Genomic DNA, 22,044 nt, shown 5'->3' with positions numbered 1-22,044 from the left:
CCACCCCCTGACCATCACCTGTCACCACCCACCATCACCTGTCACCACCCACCATCACCTGTCACCACGACCATCACCTGTCACCACCCACCATCACCTGTCACCACCTACCATCACTTGTCACCACCCACCATCGCCTGTCACCACCCACCATCGCCTGTCACCACCCACCATCACCTGCCACCACCCACCATCGCCTGTCACCACCCACCATCACCTGCCACCACCCACCGTCACTTGTCACCACCCACCATCGCCTGTCACCACCCACCATCGCCTGTCACCACCCACCATCGCCTGTCACCACCCACCATCGCCTGCCACCACCCACCATCGCCTGTCACCACCCACCATCACTTTGTCACCACCCACCATCACCTGTCACCACCCACCATTACTTGTCACCACCCACCAACATATCTTAGCATGGTGTGGGGAAAAAGGTTACAGGTACGTATTTGTGTATCTCGTGTAGTTTCATGCAACAACTGAACTATACAGTCAGTCACCTTGTCTCTGTCTATCATTGCTAGACAATACGTGTCCATGACGCGCGCGCGCGCGCACACACACACACACACACACCAGGTGTTTCCCTTCCCATGCAGCCTGGCCTCTGTAATATATAAGGCTAGACCATCTTACTATAGCCCACTATCGGCTCCTGTTATCTCAGTGACAGTAACAATGCACTTCTCATTTATCATACTTGCTGGTGTCTTGGGTGTTGCCTCTGCTACTATTGTCCAAGACTGTGGTAAGTCACCTTCTTAGTAATAATGATGTATCATTCAATAAAAATCTCAGTTCTGTACTTACTGAACTGATAAACAAATTTTTAAATAAAATATTTCATGAATACTCTGTATTAAAAAGATTAATTGAGCACAACAAATTACATTTTGTCTCAGTACATTATCTGTTTTTTTCTGGTTCATCAAACATGTTTTAGCAATATTTTTTGCTACTTTCACTCACACTCTTCTTTGAGCTCACAATAAACTCTTCATATGGTAAAGACAATTGGATCACATAGAATTTACTCAACAAAGGCAAACAATAGACAAATACGCATTGAATATGGGTAGCAGAATACGAGGTGGTGGTTGGGGGTAGGGGGACCTGATTTGCACATATCGTAAGTCACGAGGGGTGTGCTCCTCAGGCCTATGTGGTGACCATGCTGAACCGTGTAGTATAAATGAATCCAGACTATGTATAAAAAATAAAAGGTCACAATTACTTGACAGTGTATCAGTGAAACTGTGCACAATAGAAAATACAAATTGAGGACTTACTGTACGGTATATATATTTTGTTGCTTGTGGTATTACGAGCAAACCATCCTGTTGCCCACAACTATGGTGCACTCAGGACACAAGAGGTGATTCACACCAATCACTATGAACTTAAATTACAAGTCCCTGGTTTGTGAACTTTTAATGTGTTTGTAAACCAGATCAATAAACCCCATTAAAAATCAATGATACAGTAAACAACCTATTGGTCCCCAGACATAAATGAAAACCACATTTAGAATAAAAAAAATAATAATAAATAATTAAAAAAAATATATAAATACCTGTACACAGTAAATCACTTGATATTATAATCTACAGTATAACAACTGAGTACACAGTACTGTCCTGTACCCATAAAATAAAATACTGTACAGGTTGACAACCCTTTAGCTGAAATTCCAAAGCAGCTCTAAATCCAATTTTTTTGTGGCATTTTTTTTTCTAAAAGATATCCCGAGCATACTGTTATTGTTAAGGGCACAGAGGCAAAAAATATAACCAATATGTAATTATAATGTGCAACACATGGTTTCTTTCATTTCTCATTTCTGTGATACCTTGTTTCACTTTACTGTTAATGTAATTTTTTTTTTTTGTTTGGCTCATAAAATTATACAAAATACCGGCCGAAATATAATTTACATTGCTGAATTCTTACAATATGATGATCATTTTACAGACATAAACATCATAGTTTTGCATTACATACCAATTTATAGATCTAATGTAATAATTTGGTTTTACATAAAACAAATATTTTATCTTTGCAGTACCAAAATATATGAGTTTACGTTTTAAAAAATATTCTGTATGCAAGAATCCAGAAATGTCAATTATATTATCCTAACTTTAGTCTGAGGTATTATTTATTACAAAACGTTAAAATCTAGTGTTTCACCCAATCATTTCTCAGAGAAGTAGGGGCCAGTGAGCTGGGAAAAGGGGGGGGGGATTTGAGTCCATTATTTGAATGGACATTAACCTGGTGGCTGTATTTCTCTTAAAAATTAATTGTGTGAGCATACCATCATAAAATTTAGATGTTATTTTTACTACAACATAGGTTATTGTGTCAGAAAAAGTGGAGTTTGGGGGTCGGGCCAGTCTCTATTGGAATTAATCCCATATGTTCTGTTGTTCACTTTACGCAGTTTTCACTTTCAGCGGTACCCTGTGGGTTCAATTGACCGTGTAAATACAAATTTTAATAAAAAATACACCAAAATAAAATAATAATGATAACAATAATAATAATAACATATAATAATAAAATTAACAATAATAATAACAATAATACTGTAATGTAAAATAATAATAATAATAAAGAAATACTGTACAAGAATGAAAAAAAGATCAAAAGTGAGAAACACGACCTAGACCTATGATGTTATTATTATTATAATTTTTTTATATTTTCGCCATCCAGGCCCCAATGTGGGTCTGATGACACATGCCAGATGATTGTCATAGTATAAAATTAACCATTCTGAAAACCGAAAAATTCCGAAATGCCTCTGGCCCCAAGGATTTCGGATAAGGGATTGTCAACCTGTACCAGTACATTTATTATGTAGGTAATAAAAAATATTTACTGTAATTTGATGAAGTAAAGTATACCACCCATTGTGAATGGTTAATATGTATACAGTACAGGTAAATGAAATATTTTCACCAAATCATCAGTGTACCGGTAAACCACAACATTGCACAAAATGTGTGTGGCACCACTCAAACAAAGCTGATACATTACGGAGGATGTCTGTGTGCAGAAGTGATGTGCAGTATTGTACACCTACAGGGTATTTCATTTTTCCACACTTAGGTGTCTGAACTCCTGCATTTTGCCAATCGATGACTGTATGATTGAGAAAAAGAAAGAAAATTATATGAGTAAAACAAATGTTCAAAAATCATGGTCATAAATTATAATGTTCACATGAGTAGATGTTTGTATGCATGATGTTAGGAAACTGTGGATTACCTGTATTTATTGCAGGGTCAAGTTCCATATTTCACATTCGCTCTAACAATTTGTATTCTGATAAAATTCATAATCTGCTTGTCTGAGAAAATTTAGATATTGCAAGGAAATCTTCCATAGGTGGACCACCGCCAGGTGAGGAAGTATTGCTGTAAGTATTGCATAAGGAAAATACTGATGTCTAAGTCAGGCAAACCAAGTACAATACTGTACTTTGTTTACAGCAGTCAAGGAAAACATGTTTCACATTCAGTGGGAACTTACGGTAAGTTACCAGTATGTGCTTCTTTTCTTTACAACTTGCTGAACATTTGTTTTGCCAGGATCTACAGCAGAACTTAAAGAAGTTTCCATCTCTAACTGTGGCACCCCACCATGCGTCCTTAAGCGAGGTGAAGATATTATAGTCGATATCAACTTTGATAATAGTGAGTATTATTTTGATTTTCATATATATATATATATATATATATATATATATATATATATATATATATATATATATATATATATATATATATATATATATATATATATATATATATATATATATATATATATATATATGCTGATAACCACAGGACAAGTTCCAAAGCTTTGGTATTCACATCTTCAGGGGTGAGTACAGACTTAACAACAGCCTGATCAACACTGTGGAATTAGAAAGACTGTAAATTGCCATTCCTAGAGCACATGCAATCAGAACATTGCTTTTTAAGTTCAGTATTTATAAACCAACTAATGTGTGTTCATACATTCATTATTATTCTGCCCACCATAATAAAGTCAAACAGTCAGTATTTTCAACAATGTTTTTTCATTGCCTTGAGAATTTGCAGTCCAGAATTCAACGATGAGGAATAAATATATATATATAATATTGGCTCAAACCTTAAATACCTAGATCTTTCATAGACAAATGCTTAAACATTACTAAGAAAACTTTTTATAGAACTGACCCAACCACCCATGACCATAAGAATATCTTAATATTACCATTTCACAAATTTCTCACACATTCCTGCACAGCTAAAAACCTGGAACGTCAATGTGGCATTTAAAACTCATGCACTGTTAAACAAATGTTAATCAAGAACTCCCCAACACAATTGGTTGCAATTATAAAGTTCCTTGCAAGGAATATGTATATTTTACTTACCAAACAGGTAAAGATCTTGCAACTAGAATTAAACAACACAAATACAGTGTTAGGACAGGCAGAATCCAATGCTCTGTTTGTTCATTTGAGATAACAAGCATTGCATTGACTGGGATAATGCCTCCTCAATATTACCATGTAATTCAATTGATAGTAGGAACATCATAGAATCTAGTCTTATTAAACATACCAAAGCATTCAACATGAATTTGAGTAGCGGCATGTACAAGCTGGACAATTTTGTAATTAAGAAGATTTGTGATCAGGTGAAGGCCGGGTCACTTGCCATCTACCTGACCACCAACGTTGTGTGCTATTTAAAGATTAGTGGTCATTACCTAATACCTGACCATTGTGCTGGTCTCACCCTCTCTGTATAATACACCTATTTGCCTCTCTAGTCTGCTCACCCCTGAAGATGTGAATTACAGCGGGGAACTCGTGTTTCTTCTTTCCTTGTGGTTATCAGCATACCTGAATCGCAGCACCTACAGTGATTTACTTGCATATATATATATATATATATATATATATATATATATATATATATATATATATAATATATATATATATATATATATATATATACACAGTGGGGTATACTTATATACGAAGGTTCCCTACTACAATATTCCTATAAAAGGTTTTACCTATAAAATTGAGATTGCTATAAGTTGAAAACTCCTACAACGAACATTATTTAGAAAAAAATTTTTTTTCTTTTTTAATTTATTGTTTTTTATTACAAGTATTAATGATGTTCTTTATTTCAGGGGTTTAGATGCTTATTTATGCACTTTTTACAATTTTTACAATTTTATATTATATTTTTCAGTGTTAAGTTGGTTTGTGTTGAGGCCTAGGCAATTAATCCTATATGACGAATGCTATAACAGAACAAGGTTCTAGAACCAATTAGTTCGTTATAGCATATATGTATATATATATATATAATATATATATATATATATATATATATATATATATATATATATATATATATATATATATATATATATATATATATATATATATATATATATATATATATATATATATATATATATATATATATATATATATATATATAAGTGAAGTATGTTATTCAAGGTGATGGGTCTCATCCCAGGCCTGCTACTAACACTCTGTGTAAAAAAATACGGTACTTTATCTTACCTTAGTGTTATTCAGCATGCAGGTACCCCTAAACACTGGCACATCACTATCACTTCCACTGGGAGTCTTGGCTTTAAGGTCCTCAAACAATTGTTTAGCCTTCTCACAAATTATAGCTTCACTAATGTTACCACCTGCCATTTCTTTCTCCTTTATCCACACTAAGAGTAAATTTTCCATCTCTTCAATCACATTACACTTTGCTTTGCTAAGTCTAAAGATTCCCTTAGCCACTTGCACAGTTTTTAACTCCTCTTTATTCTTCAAAATCGTACATATAGTCGATTTAGCCATCCCATATTCATCACTAAGTTTCGCAATGCTTCTTCCATTCTCACGTTTCTTTATAATTTCTTTCTTAGTTTCAAGGGTTATTAGCTTTCTCACTCGCTTTGGACGACTCATTGTTACAATTGTATGCTTGTATAACAAAATAGTTATACAAATAACGCGAATTTCCACATCAAAAGACGAAATTTCAACAATAACAGTGGTGCACTGGCTACACAATGAGACAAAGATGGCGCCTGACGCTCTTGTTGTGGGTCGCGGTACAACAATATTCATGCGCCAGGCGAAATAGTCCCGTATTCTTCCACGTTCGTTGTAGGAGTTGCGTTCGTTATAGCATTCTCAATTTTATAGGTAAAACCGTTCGTTATAGGAATATTCGTAGTAGGATCCGTTCGTTATAGCATACCCCACTGTGTGTGTGTGTGTGTGTGTGTGTATATATATATATATATATATATATATATATATATATATATATATATATATATATATATATATATATATATATATATATATATATATATATATATATATATATATATACACACACATTCAACCCTCGCTTTACGCGGTCCCACATTCCGCGTTTCCACTTTTACGCGGTACCCTGCCGAAACCGGAATGCTCACATTCCGCGGTGCGTGTACCCCTTTACGCGGAGAGCGGCTGGCGAGCCGCGCCATTTTTGGATCCAATCCCCCGCCATCTCTCCCAGTGGCCCAAGGTTAAAAATGCTTTGAAACCTTTGATCTAGATGTATGATAGTTATTTAGTGGGTCCCTTATTTTTGACCTGACCTGACTAGTCACGTCACCCCCCTTCTCTTAAGCTCCTCTACGTGTGTGTTGGTGTGGGGATTAGTGGATGACATCATTATGACCTGACCTCATATTTTTAAGGTCACCCTGTATATTTAAGCCTCTCTCTGTCCATCTAATCCAGTTGCCTCTGAAGATGTCTTGAATAAAGACGAAAGCTAAGGTGCTCCGTTGTTTCCCTTTTCCCGTGTGATTTTATCAATATATATATATATATATACACATACAGGTAGTCCCCGACTTACGACTGCTTGGACTTACGTCCATCGGTACTTACGACCTGCTCTGACCTTACGACCGTCGGGACATACGACCGCCGCAGTTGTGACCAAATTTTTATTTTATTCTTTTTTTCCCCAAATGACGCGTGCATTTTCTAAACCAAAACGTTTCCAGTTAATGTAGTCTCCATGTATAATTAGAAAATTATGGGGGCCCTGTGTTCATTCAGCTGACTACATTAAAGGTAAGTGCTCAGTCACACTATATCCATTCCTCATTATTTATTACTTTTACTGTACTGTATACAATCCTCATTATTTGTTACTTATACTGTACTGTATTTCATTGTAGATTTTTTCTTTCTTTTTTTTTAGCAAAATTTTTTTGATTTTTTTTTTTTTTTATCAATGTTGGACTTACGACCATTCGGACTTACTGTGAGGGCGCGTGTTTTTCCATCACCTACACCACCCTCATCTTACTTACTTCTCTTATCTTAGTTTTTACTCTTAATTGGTTCTGTCACCTGTTCTTTTGGTCGCATGGACATTCTTTTGGTAGCATGGTCATTCTTTTGGTAGCATGGTCGAGGGTCTAGGCACATGGGTATGGTAATTCTGGTATCAAGTCACTTGGACGGAAATAAAGGTAAAATACTGTGGGAGAAATGAATACACGTAAAGTACTCTAAAAACAAATTTATAAATATGAAATCAAAGGGGAAAAGATATATTATTAATCATATAATTACCAGGCTCAACTCCTGGGCTTATGGCAGACTCAGTACTTTCTTCTTTACTTATTTTCTTATTTACTTATTTTCTTATTTCTTTACTCAACAGTAATTACTCAGATCTTACACTCTTAATGCACACAACCTTACTAGTGTTACATTACATAGCATAGCAGGACCAGTTCCTTGGCCCTACTCACAATACATAGCACATGGCACTCATTGTAGATTACTTTACTCAACATCCAAGTGGTACTTCTCAGTACAGTTACAAGACCTTACTCAACATACACGTTAATAATGAAACCCGCAGATACATGGAGCCAACTACCCAACATGGGATAATTATTTCCAACTAATTATCCCTAACATACATATTACAACACCCTCTGTTGACATATACTTCCAGGGAGGGTCTCAAGGTGGAACACTGGGGTTCACGACCGTTGTTATTGTGTGTGGTAGCCAGACACATGGCGAATCTGGGGTCTGGCCCAACGAGGCAGTGGAGCACATTAATCAGGCCGCATCGGTGCCATCGTTTCATATATGGTCCCTGCTGGGTATCTACTACATCCGGGGCAGTTGTTGAGCGATGCAAGAATCACAATGGGATCTGGAACAAACGTTGGGGCGGCGTCAGGGGACGCTCGCCCTGCGATGCGGGGGTATATATCCCTGAGTTGCCAGTAATCGCTACTCACGCAATGACAATAATCACAAACAAACTAACTGTTACTCATTCAAAGATGACCCTCAGTTGACAAAGGTCTGGCGAATTACTTGAGTTGATATACACAGACTAATTCAAGATTGAGCTTCCCAGGAGAAAGTGGAATAACAACGCATTGATAACTGTCTTCACAAAGGCGGGACTCTGGGAGGGAACACAAGTGTAGCATCTATGGGGAAAAACACGTCTTCTCGGGGGTCGCTAACTCACTCATGTTTTGCGGTCGTGGAGTTTAATAAGAATCATTAGTTAAATAGATCAGCAGTCAACGTGACCATGACATTACGACCTGGAATTGGGTCCCTAACCCCGTCGTAAGTCGGGGAGCACCTGTTTATATATACACATACAGTACAGTATATACAGTTTCTCCTCAACTTACGATGGGGTTCCGTCCCAACGACCAGGTCGTAAGTCGAATTGGTCGTAAGTCGAAAATGCAAAAATAATACAGTGACCCCTCGTTTAACGAACACCTCGGTTAACGTAATTTTGATTAACGAACTGCCTTCCATAAGGATCTTCAATTCGGTTAACGAAAAAAAATTCGGTTAAGTTTCTTGAACCGACAACATAAGCTTGCACTGACCGGGCAACTTTTAGTATCAGTCGCCAATACATAATCGGTTCTAGGGCTTAAATTCCTTACTATTTTAGTAAATATCAAGAAGTTTATACTATTCAATAATTTTAAAAGTTTAATATTCAATTTTTTAGTCATTTTAACAATTATTGAACATAATTGAAGGTAAAGTGACTAGTTTTGGCGGCATCCAGCCTCTTAACACAGCAAACAGAGTTAGTCTCTCTCTGTTTTCACTGGAGGTAACATCTTGCTTGAGACTCTCTTCAACTAAACACTTTTTTTCTTGTTCCAAGCAAATTATTGGTCATTTTGAAATATATTTTATATATTGACAATATATAATGCAGTGCAGTGTTGATTTAAAGAAAATAATCTTGAATTACACCAGAGAGCTAAAATTTTATGGGTGAAAACCATGGGGTGACTTCTCTTCCACCCCAATGCCTTCTCTTCTTCCTTTCTCCTCCACCCCCATTCTAAATCCCATCATCATCATCATCATCCAGGAGCCTTTACATACACACCTCAAAGTAAGTGAACTTTTCTACCATTTTTGTTGAATTTAGGAAATTTTCGGTGAGCTGGAACCAATTACCCAAAAACCCATTGAAACAATGGTTTCGGTTAACGAACTTTTGGTTAACGAACGACCTTCTGGAACGGATTGAGTTCGTTAACGGAGGGGTCACTGTACATAGAAATTCTAAAATGAAATACAATACTGTAAAATTAATCAATAATGAAAAATTAATAAAGTGTTCTTTTGCACTTACCTTTAATGTAGTCAGCAGCTGAATGTACACGGGGCCTCAATAATTTTTTAATTAAGCATGGAGACTACATTAATTGGATGAAGCAGATGAGGAGACAGGGCTGGGTGAGTCATCAATTTCACTTTCTTCAGACAGGCTAACATACTTGCTTGTTGAAGGTATTGGATCATCTTTAGGGCGTGAGGAGACAGCAGTAGGGGACTTCTTAGAAAATATGTCCAATTTAGACTGCACAGTTTGCCTTTTCTTTTCATTGTAAATCTCCCTGTAGCAAGCAAGTGCATCTTGGATCAGTCTGTCAACTTTTGCAAAACGCTCAACATTGATCCATTTCTTCAAACATTTGCATCCCCTTATTAATAGTAGCAAATGCCTCTGCCTTGTCCTTCAAAATTGTTGATATCGTCGTGGGAGAGAAGCCAAGGTCGCGTGAAATGGTTGCTACCGTTTTTCCATTTTCATATTGCATTATTTTCATTTTCATTTCAAAAGTAATTGACTGTCTCCTTTTCTTATCAGCACCACGAGAACTCTCACGTTTACGCTTGCCAGCCATTTTAAAGGGAATTAGAAAAAAAAATTTTGTCAGTACTGTCGCGATCCCACTACCCTTTATACTTGGGGAGTGAATCCTACCCCAAGTTATTAACAAATAAAGGTACAAATAGGGAACACGGCAATAATTATCCCCACCAAATACCTACTCAACTAAATGTAGTTGAAAAAGTAAGAACAGTTGAAATAAGTGAATCACAAAAGGGAAGATAATTAATAAATTCAATTTATGTTTTAAAGGGAGTAATGATTAGCAAACATGAATTTAAGGGAATAAGTAATTGTATAATAAAATAAGAGTGATGCCGGAAGGGCGAAAATATACTGTAAGGAGTTAGACCAAACAAATATTACTTAACATTACTATATTACACAAGACATACGAAATATATATATACAACAATCACTACAAAATGATTATCCCTACCAAACAGGAGATACCTTACCACCAGGATCCCTTCCTAGGCCTAACTAAACGTGTCACTAATACCTGATACCCCTAGGGCATTGCAGAAGGCTGGATAAAGCACTAGACAAGGGTCAAGGCTAGAGAACGAATGGACACGTCTAACCTATGCCACGGATTTTCGCTACTGGGGTGGCGTGGGTACGCCGCCGAGCAAGCGCGTCTCATCTCACGTGATCCAGACATTTGCTAGATATTTTATATAATTAATTAATACTCTCTTGATTTGAACTTAACAGAGTAAGACAATGATGCATATTAATAACATACATAAATATACAATTAACCTAAGTAACTAAGAACAATAATAATATAATAAGTACAATTAACAATTTATTAATAGCTTGTATGAAATGTAGGAGTGAACATATGCCTCACGCTATGCGAGTTCCCGAGCGCTACAGGCACGTGACAGTACACAGCGCGATCACTAACAAAACGACGGCCAAACACCAACTGAGCGGGCTACGGCGTGGATGCTGTACACCACGAGGCGGCCCAGCCCACGCTGTCGTACGGGATGGAAACGTTTCGGTGCTAGAAAATAAGTACAGATACTGTAATTTGAAAAATATTTTATACGACTACTGCAGTCGTATGTCCGGGTTGTCGTAAGTCGAGAAAGTCGTAAGTCGAGGAGACACTATGATGGAGGTGAGGATTCATACCACTTTATCACATCTAATTTTTGTTCAAGAGTTAAAGCTTTTCTTTGTTTTATTTCACTTCCATTACCAGAATGCTTCACACCTTTGCTATTCATTGTAATTTATAGCAATAATGTTGATACACTACTTGTACTAAGATAAAGTTCAGTTTGCAATAATATCTCTGATGCTTATGGAAGATAAACAAAGATGGCTGGAGTGGTGCCACGCATCTCGCCTTGTGTGATACTACACCGAGGCAACTGCATAACTGCTTATTCCTACTTGAGTGACATAGTTCGGTTTACTCAATCGCGTTACATTACAGTATATCCAAATTGTATCCGTATTATAGAAAATGGGTTCCCTAATACGTTCATTGTGTTATTAACCCAATCATGCTATGAAAACGTGTCAGCATTATACAGTATACATTACAGTGGCATAGTGACCCCTTTACAACAGAATTGATTATTGCTCACGGATCACCTGAAGAATCTCCACAAAACTTTTATAATCCATACTTGTAAATACTATAAATAAACACTTAACTACAGGTAATTAATTCCACTTATAACATTCCAGATGTAGCCACTGAGACACTAACAACTAAAGTGACAGGAACTATTGGTGGAATTGAAATTCCATGGTTAGGTGTTGTGTCTGATGCCTGTACAAGCCTTATAGAGGGTGACTGCCCTTTGGAGGCTGGTGAGGAGGTTAAATATTCAGCAAAGGCCCCAGTCCTTAATGAATACCCAGCTGTAAGTACAGTTTCTATTTTTCTAACATTCATTAAGCACATTTCTATTTATTTTTCCAAGTTTTTCAAAATATGCTGCAGGATTGCCTGAATGAAGATAAAAATGCTTACGTGCTTATATTTATTCATTCTAAATGATGCAACACTACCAAAACCAAGGGACTATATGCTACTCTATCATTCATACTGCCTCTATTCTAGTATTGTACAGGGTATGTATTTCCTTCACCCTTATACTTACATCTTACTCTCAAAACAAAATCACAAAAACACAGTACTACTGTACACTGTACTGTACTGTACAATACTGTATTTTGTTATCAATTTGCCTGTGAATTAAAGGTGGCAAGAATGAAAAATTAATGTTAGCAGAACTGTAATTAAGAGTGAATGGAAGTAAATGAGGAGGACTCTTTTGTTGATTATTGATTCTGGTTCTCCTATGACATTGTGAGAAAAGACTTGCAAGAGTGGCAGAGAGGGAATTAAGTATGCAATATTAAATACAGTATTGCATTAGAACACAATTATCATGTGATTTTTATTTACTTTTTCTTTATTAGGTAATAGTGATCGTCACCTGGAAGTTGAAGGATCACGATGGTAAAACTACTGTCTGCTTCGTAGTGCCAGCACAGATTGTGTAACACTATATTATTTACTGTAACACAATAATTATTAAAATTTAATTATAACAATAGTCACTAAAATGGAATCCAAATAAATAAGCTAGACAATAAAGTATATACCTCAAATAGCTATTTTGATATACTGGACTACTTCCACCAGAAAAAAATACAGGCATGCCACAATATAATTTTGGGTTTTCTTGAACTGTATTGTACGTTGGAATGTATTTACCCATAAAGTCCCATTATAAAGCCAAAGATGTGTTCCTATGAAAATATTTATGATAAAAAACTACTGAAATAACACTGCAATACAGCTAAGATGTTTTCAAGTATGAGTACAGTATAGAGCAGTGGTTCCCAAACACAGGGTCGCAACCCCATTTATGCATTATAGGAGGTCGCATAGAGGTCGATGGGGTCGCCTGGTCTTGCAGCGGTCATATGTGACTTTTTTTTTTAAATCCAGGTGTCAAGGACTGAAGGAGAAGGCCGACAGGTGCTGTTTCGTTAAGTCGGGACCATAAATTATGGTCAAGGGATTAACGCAGTTACTCTCCTTGCCCTGTGACATGTTTCACAACAGAAGTTCCACACTCCTAAATACTGTATACCTTTTAACTGTTCTCAGTTCAGTTTACTCCCACTGATGCACACAGAAAATGGCAGCAAATTTCAATGAGTTGCTTACGGAGTATTTTGCACTCGTGACGTCAGAATTACAAGCTGACGAGGTAAGGGTGAATTTTGACGTCTATGATGACATAGCAAAGTTTGGGATTACTTTATCAGAGACGTTCAGCTGTCAAAAATCGAGCTATCAATGTTCTGGTATAAAAAAATATTACCATAACTGTATACAGTATCAACAAACTTCTACAGTACTTAGAAAATTGTATGCTATGTTACTTAACCTCATATACCATCAGGCATAGAAAATTAATCAAATGATGACATACACATGTCATATGAAGTATGACATAGTTGTAGCGTATGTTGTTTAACCACATAATTATGCTCCCAGTTAACAGAAAATTTATTAAATTATAATGCACACGTTAAATATGAAATATGAGTTATAATAAAGAAAACTGCATGTTATGTTGCTTAACCTTGTAATTATACACTCAGGTATAGAACACTAAATGATGCTATAATTATGACAGAGTTGTAACCTGTTTCTTCCTGAGTTTACTTTTACACTTCTCAATTATGTACAGAAATATATATTCTTTATTTGTTTTTAGTTATACAAATGTAAAAATATGTCCGTATTTATTCTACAAATCTTTATATTTAATGCAATGAATCGGAGTCACACTGGAAAATGCTTGGGAACCCCTGGTATAAAGAATAGTAATAAGACAGGAAACTAAAAGCAAATAATTTACTTACCAGAAATTGTGGTGATGTTGTGTGAGGTGATGCAATATTTGCAGCTTCCCCACTCACCTGGAAGTTGTGTGGTCCATGTCATTTCTTGAACCTCTCAAACCAGCCCCTGCCTGCAATAAAGTTTCTTCCTGCAAGTGTTCATTCTTCATATCTGCTGACATTGATCTTGCTTCCTCATGAATTTTAGGGTTGTTGAGTGAAACACTAAGCTTCTTGTGATCTTCAATTTAGACACTCAGCATGATGTACTCTATGTTTTTCATAAAATCACTTCTATGCCTTGATTACTTCATTACACCTAAGAGGTAAAACATCTTAATCTTGCCTTCATTTTTTCTGTTTTGTTTTGAAAGTAGCCACTGTGGTCCAAAAGCTTATGAGAGTTTGCCAATTTTTTTACTAGTTTCAATCTGCCTTATCATCTCTAACTTAATATCTAAAATGACAGCTTTGTGAGATCTCTTACCACTATGAGTGCAATTGCCCAATGTATTTGGGTAGAGGCTGTGAGGCACTTGAAAACTTGCAAAATTTGTTGGGGATTACAGTCCAAAGTGTGCAAAGCAAGGTACTGTAGTGCATTCAAACAATGTGGCCAGGAACAGTAAACAGTACAATGCATGCCTGGACAAATGACATTACATGCCTTTGTAAATGATATATCAATTTTTCTACAAAGAAAACATGTTAAAATTTCAAAGAAACAAAAGAATAAAATAAAATAACATGATGCCAACTGATTAAGTGTTCATTTACTGTATGTACAAGTAAGGAATCATTATGAATCGTATCAACATATTCTGAAGTACTCCTGTTACCTGTACAGTAATTCATATGAATAATTTTACAACATAAATGTAACCATATTCTAATAATAAATAATAATAATAATTAACTGTTTATTGAAAGAGCATGGTAACCAGAAGGATGGAAAATATACAGTTACATAATTGGGGAATGGATCCCCTGATTGACATATAATGTACATACTGTATATCTAAGATTGTCATCTACCAATAAGGTTTTGCTTTTTGATGTTTCAGACATGATGTTGACCCTCAATATTTGTGTCACACTGTAGCATCACAAGGGCATAAATTCATAAAGTTGATAATGCAGTGTAAAACAAAATTACAATACAGTATCCTTATACAGTGGTCCTGCCAACAACCATTATAATTATGCTAGTGATCTAAATAATTTTGAGACATCAATGTACATGTACAGTAATCCCGTGTTTTTCACGGGAATTACGTTCCTGAAACCCCCGCGAAAAGCCAAAACGCGTGTTCGGCATCCGGGCCTTCGATGTAGAGCGGCAGAAATTGGACAGTGATTACATAAGTTCGTCAAGATCGTCTTAGTGAGGTGAAAGTGTAAATCGATGTCGGACTTTTCATGCTAGACACGATTGTATTTTTGAAAACTCAATTTCCACCGAGTTGGAGGTACAGCCAGGGTCACAGGCCTATAACCACACAATCACTGCCACATGACAAAGCTTTTATTTTATTTTATTTTTTAGGGTGTTGTGGTCACGGCTGTGATAAAGGCCAACCAGGGAGTGTAGTACTGTGCCTTCAGTTAAATCAGTTCATAGTTGTCATCAGTGAATGCAGAAGAGACTATAATAACTTAAAGTGAATACATATTGGCAATCGAGCTGGTAAGGACAACTGCCAGCCTATTCGTGTCATAGGTGCCACAGAGACTTTAAATTTTATTTTGTTTGTGTGCTTGCTCAAGGACTGAATCTGTGTTTATAATACACCACCCACAGGGAGATACAGTGTACACAGTGATAGTTCATAGTGTCATCAGTGACCGCTGAAGTTGTAAATAACTTAAAGTGAGCGCTCACTAGCAAGCAAGCTGGAAAGGCACCGTGCCAGCTGAAACCAAGTCGTGTCATAGGTGCCACAGAGACTTTAAATTTTATTTTATGTTGATTGTGTGCTTGCTCAAGGACTGAAACTGTGCCTACAATACACCATTCACAGGGAGATACAGGGTACGCAGTCGCAGACGACAACTCCATAGGCAACAGAGAGTAGCTAAGTACTTTTTTCTCTCTTTATTTTCTTTGAAATAGGTGTAGATCTATACACAGTCTACACCCCCCCCACAACAACAACAACCATGAGTTTGGTATGTGATTACTGCAGGGAGACGTCGGATATGGAGGATGCAGGCCTAACTAATGCAACGTCTAGGAAGTTACTAACTGCCGTAAAGCTTGATGGCTGTTGCTGGTATTGCCCTGGCTGCATAGTCAAGGTGAATGAAGCGATTGCAATCCATAAGGGAACGAGTTCTCTAGGGACGAAAATAGATGAAGCAGGAGCCCTGCTGGTTGACAAACTGGAGCAAGTTGAGAAAGAGATCCTTGCTAAGACTGAGGAAGTAGCTAATAGAATGGAGGTGGTTGCTAAGAGGAGCTATGCGGACGTATTAGGAGGGCCACGGGTGGGGGGGGCGGAGAGTAATGCAGAATCAGTACAGGTTCTACAGCAGATTGGGACTCTGAAAAAGTGTGTCGAAGAAATGAAAATTAACGGACCTACTGTTAGGGGAGAGGAGGAACACCAGGAACGGCTCCAGCGCAGGAACAATGTAATAGTTTTTGGAGTCCCAGAGAGCCAGGCAGAGGGAACTGTGAGTAAGGAAACACACGACAAGGTGCTGTTTCAAAATATTTGCACAGAGGTTCTGAAGATTCCAGCAACCCCTCAGGATGTGAGGAGACTGGGACAAAAGCAGGGGGCTAAGCCTCGCCCCCTCAGGATCACATTAGGGAGTGAGGAGGAAAAATGGCAAGTTATCCGGCAGGCAAAAAACTTAGCAAGGAGCGAGGCATTTCGAGATGTATTTATTCACCCAGACCGCACGGTAATGCAGAGGGAACAGCACAAGAAGCTCCTGCTGGACTTGAAGCAGAGGAGGGAGGAGTCGAGAAGGAACGGGGACAGGTGCACATGGGTTATACTCAGGGGGAGGGTAGTGGAAACAAGTGTGCCGACACAGGGCCAGGGGGCAGCAGTGCACCCTCCACCCACTCAACCCCCCACCCGGGAGGCGGCACCAGCTCAGCCTACCGGACAGGAGGGAACGAGCGCCGTGTAAACAATGAAATTTTTAACCACACCCTGCAAAATACAGTGTACTTAGCAAATGCTGCAGCTTCTGAGAATGTGGGTGGAGCGGGTTTATTACTAAGAGCAGAGACGTTACCGAGAACAAATTCTGGCTTGAATGTCATGTACACTAATACCGACACGTTCCTGGATAAGAGGGAGGAGTTTGAAACACTACTAAGAGTACACCAACCAGATATTGTAGGAGTTGTAGAACTGTTGTACAAGAACAGGAGAATCGACCCAGAGGAATGTGAGTTCAGTATTGCTGGATATGACTCATTTACGAACCTAACTCAAGAATCCTGCAGGAGGGGTGTGGTTATCTACGCTAGGCAAGACCTTAGAGCCAGCCAGGCGAGGGTACAGGGAGAGGATGTTTTTGAAGAGTCCAAGTGGTGTAAAATTAAATTAAAGGGAGGGGACTTACTTATCGTCGGGTGTATCTACAGATCCCCGAACTGTGGCCCACTAAATCAAAGGAACTTAAGAACCTTAATAAACAATGCGGCGATGCTCAACCCCAGCCACCTCCTTATCATGGGGGACTTTAACTATGGCGACATCGACTGGAGAAACGAGTCAACCCCGAATGACTTGAATAATCCTGCTACTCTTTTTGTAGAAACTCTGAGAGATAATTTTCTGTTCCAACATGTGAGAGACCCGACACATTACAGAGGGGAACAAACACCCAAGCCACTTGACCTCATCATAACAAACGAGGAGGGTATGGTGGCCAAACTGGAACACCTTGCCCCAGTTGGCACCAGTCACCATACAGTGTTGTCATTCAGATTTAACTGTTACCTAGTTCAAGATAAGGCCAGGCCAAGGTGCAAATATTACAAGGGAAATTACAATGGGATGAGGGAAGAGATGAGGGGTATCAACTGGCCTGACTTATTAAGGTACAAGAACGCAGACACTACGCTGAATATCATAACTAGTAAAATGACCCATTTGATCGATAAATATATACCCAAGACCAAACCCAGTGCTTCTAGGAATACGAGGGGATCCCTACACATGAACCATGCGGCGGTCGACAAAATTAAGAAGAAAACCCAGAAATTCAAGACGTGGGTTGGGTCAAACGATGAGCAAGACAGGAGGATGTATGCAAGAGCCAGAAACCAAGCAAAGATAGAGTGTAGGAGGGCTGAAAAGGAGTTCCAAAGGCTGGTTGCACGCGAGGTCAAGTCAAACCCAAAGGCGTTTTACCGCTATGCAAAGTCGAAATTGAAAACGCGAGTAGGAGTATCAGACCTGAGGCTTGAAGATGGTAGTTACGCAGATTCTGACCAGGATAAAGCTGAGGCATTGAACAGCTTCTTTTCCTCAGTGTTCACAAGAGAGGATGCAACTAACCTTCCTGCGTTTGAGGACAGACGGTTCGACACAGCACTGACCCACATTGTGTTCACAGAAGAGGGTATTAGAAATAAACTGTCCAGGCTAAAGGTCCATAAGAGTCCTGGACCTGACATGGTGCATCCTAGAGTGCTAAGGGAGCTGTGCAACGAGCTTGCAGAGCCCCTGAAGATTCTGTTTTGTAAATGCCTGGATGAACAAATGGTCCCCAGTGAATGGAAAGTGGCTTATGTGAGTCCTATCTTCAAGAAGGGCGATAGGCACTCCACGAACAACTATAGACCGGTGAGCCTGACCAGCATAATATGTAAAGTACTTGAGAGTATTATCAGAGATGCAGCGATGGAACATCTACTACGAAACAACCTTGTAAAAGATTGCCAACACGGTTTTATGCCGGGGCGCTCTTGCTTGACACAATTGCTCAAGGTATTGGATATTTGGACCCATATTCTAGAACGGGGTGGTAATATCGACAATATTTACCTAGATTTTGCCAAGGCTTTCGACAGTGTACCCCACGAAAGGCTGAAAATCAAACTGGAAGGGTACGGAATTCGGGGAAATGTCCTAGCGTGGATAGAAGACTTTCTACATGACCGCAAGCAATGTGTGGTGATTAATGGCACGAAATCGTCATCTGTACCTGTAACAAGTGGGGTACCGCAGGGTAGTGTATTGGGCCCGCTGTTGTTTGTTTGTTTCATAAATGATATGCCTGACGTTGTACACTCCTCCATACAAATGTTTGCCGATGACGCCAAGTTATTTCGGGAAATTAAGAACCAAGCGGACTGTGAAGAGCTGCAGAAGGACCTCTGTGGGCTCCAGGAATGGTCGAAGGAATGGCTGCTGAGATTCAATGTCACGAAGTGTAAGAGGATGCACCTGGGGCGTACCAACGGTAAGGAGGCGTACCATATGTCCCAACGGGATGAAGAAAATGTACTAGTTGAGACTGTGTGTGAGAAGGACCTAGGTGTGTATGTTGACAATGAGCTGAAGTTCTCGGGCCATTGTGAGAAGAAGGTAAATCAGGCAAATAAATTATTGGGTCTTATAAGAAGGTCGTTCAGATATCTAGACGGTCCGTCCCTCGTGACGATCTTCAGGAGTGAAGTGCTTCCCCATCTGGAGTACTGTCACCCCATCTGGTCCCCGAGATATGCTAGGGACTGTCAGTTGGTTGAAAATGTTCAAAGGAGGGCCACCAAGCTGGTGCCTGCACTTCGGCATCTCAGCTACCCTGCGAGATTGGAGCGCCTGAACTTGCCTAGCTTATACTACAGACGGGCAAGGGGGGACCTAGTTGAGGTTTATAAGCATCTCAGGGGGCACTACTCAGTTGAGTGTCCTTACTTGGAGCTGGCGGACGCTCGCCCCACAAGGGGTCACAGCTCAAGATTGAAGAAGCCGCAAGTCCGGAAAACCGTGAGGGCAAACTTTTTCGGAGTGAGGGTTGTAAACTCTTGGAACAATCTACCAAAAAGTGTTGTGACGGCACCGAGTGTGAGCTCTTTCAAGAGAAGACTTGACCAACACTGGAGCGGGTTCAGGTACATTCAGGAGCCGGTGCATGCCCAGTATTTGCCAACAGTGCGTGACAGAGACGTGACCGATCGCCCGGGCGGCTAGCGAGCCGACCTTTTGGTGAAGAATATAAAGGAAAGAGTCCGTCGCCCAAGCGGCTAACAAAGCCGATCAGTGGCGAAGAGGATAAAAGTAAAAGTAAAAAGAATCACTGTACCTGTGGCCACCAAACAGCTCAGGTACCGTATATCTCGGCCTACAAGGCGAAGGGGTGTATAAGACGACCCCAAAAATGTCCATTTAAAAAGTAGCTTTTGAGCCCTATTCGCTGTATAAGACCGGTACCCCAAATGTGACACTTACTGACCCAGTAGTCCTTTACCAACCATGCCATTGACCAGTGGTGTTTACACATCCTTGGTTTTTTAAAATAAGGCCAATTCACTTCAAGTAATGGCATCAAATGTTACCGGTTAGAGCAAGACTGTAAATTGCCATTCCTAGACTGTCTGATACACAGAATAGGTAACACTTTTAAGTTCAGTATTTATAGAAAACCAACTAATGTGTGTTCATACATTCATTATTATTCTGCCCACCATAATAGAGTCAAACAGTCAGTATTTTCAACAATGTTTTTACGTGCTTTCAGAATTTGCAGTCCGGAATTCATTGATGAGGAATACAAATATATCTATAATATTGGCTCAAACCTTAAATACCCTAGATCTTTCATAGACAAATGCCTAAACATTACTAAGAAAACTTTTTATAGAACTCATTCAAAGCCCACCCATGACCATAAGAATATCTTAATATTACCATTTCACAAAAATTTCTCTCACATTCCTTCACAACTAAAAACCTGGAACGTCAATGTGGCATTTAAAAACTCAAGCACTGTTAAACAAATGTTAATCAAGAACTCCCCCAACAAGGAATGTAATATGTTTTACTTAGGCCAGACAGGTAAAGATCTTGCAACTAGAATTAAACAACACAAATACAGTGTTAGGACAGGCCAGGAATCCAATGCTCTGTTTGTTCATTTGAGGGATAACAAGCATTGCATTGACTGGGATAATGCCTCCTCAATATTACCATGTAATTCAATTGATAGTAGGAACATCATAGAATCTAGTCTTATTAAACATACCGAAGCATTCAACATGAATTTGAGTAATGGCCTGTACAAACTGGACAATTTTGCAATTAAGAAGATTTGTAACCAGGTGAGAAAGTTGGGTCACCTTACCCTCTGACCTGACCACCAACCCTTGTGTGCTATTTAAAGATTAGTAGGGTCATTACCTAATACCTGACCATTATGGACCTGGTCTCACCCTCCTCTGTATATATACACCTTGGTTTGTATTTCTCTTTAGTCTGTACTCACCCCTGAAGATGTGAATTACACGAAAGTGCTTGGGAACTTCGTGTTTTCTTCTTTCCTTGTGGTTATCAGCATATGCACAGATCGCACCTGCAGTGATTTGCTGACATATATATATATATATATATATATATATATATATATATATATATATATATATATATATATATATATATATATATATATATATATATATATATATATATATATATATATATATATATATATATATATATATATATATATATATATATACACACATATACATATACATATATATATATATATATATATATATATATATATATATATATATATATATATATATATATATATATATATATATATATATATATATATATATATATATATATATATATAT

General features: G+C 38.3%; 1 protein-coding gene across 1 annotated transcript; it reads left to right on the top strand.

Moving 5' to 3' along the window:
- The first annotated feature begins 642 nt into the window (after positions 1–642).
- On the top strand, positions 643–14,626 carry LOC121859752 (NPC intracellular cholesterol transporter 2-like). The gene is made up of 4 exons (XM_042356740.1): positions 643–757; positions 3,606–3,710; positions 12,030–12,208; positions 12,771–14,626. Exons 1-4 carry the CDS (start codon positions 688–690, stop codon positions 12,852–12,854), a joined length of 438 nt encoding a protein of 145 aa, XP_042212674.1. The 5' UTR covers positions 643–687; the 3' UTR covers positions 12,855–14,626.
- Positions 14,627–22,044: the final 7,418 nt, after the last annotated feature.

The sequence above is a fragment of the Homarus americanus genome, unplaced genomic scaffold (genome assembly GCF_018991925.1).
Source record: "Homarus americanus isolate GMGI-L3 unplaced genomic scaffold, GMGI_Hamer_2.0 scaffold27231, whole genome shotgun sequence".
NCBI classification, from domain to species: domain Eukaryota; kingdom Metazoa; phylum Arthropoda; class Malacostraca; order Decapoda; family Nephropidae; genus Homarus; species Homarus americanus.
This window is presented reverse-complemented; position numbering and strand designations above follow the sequence as displayed.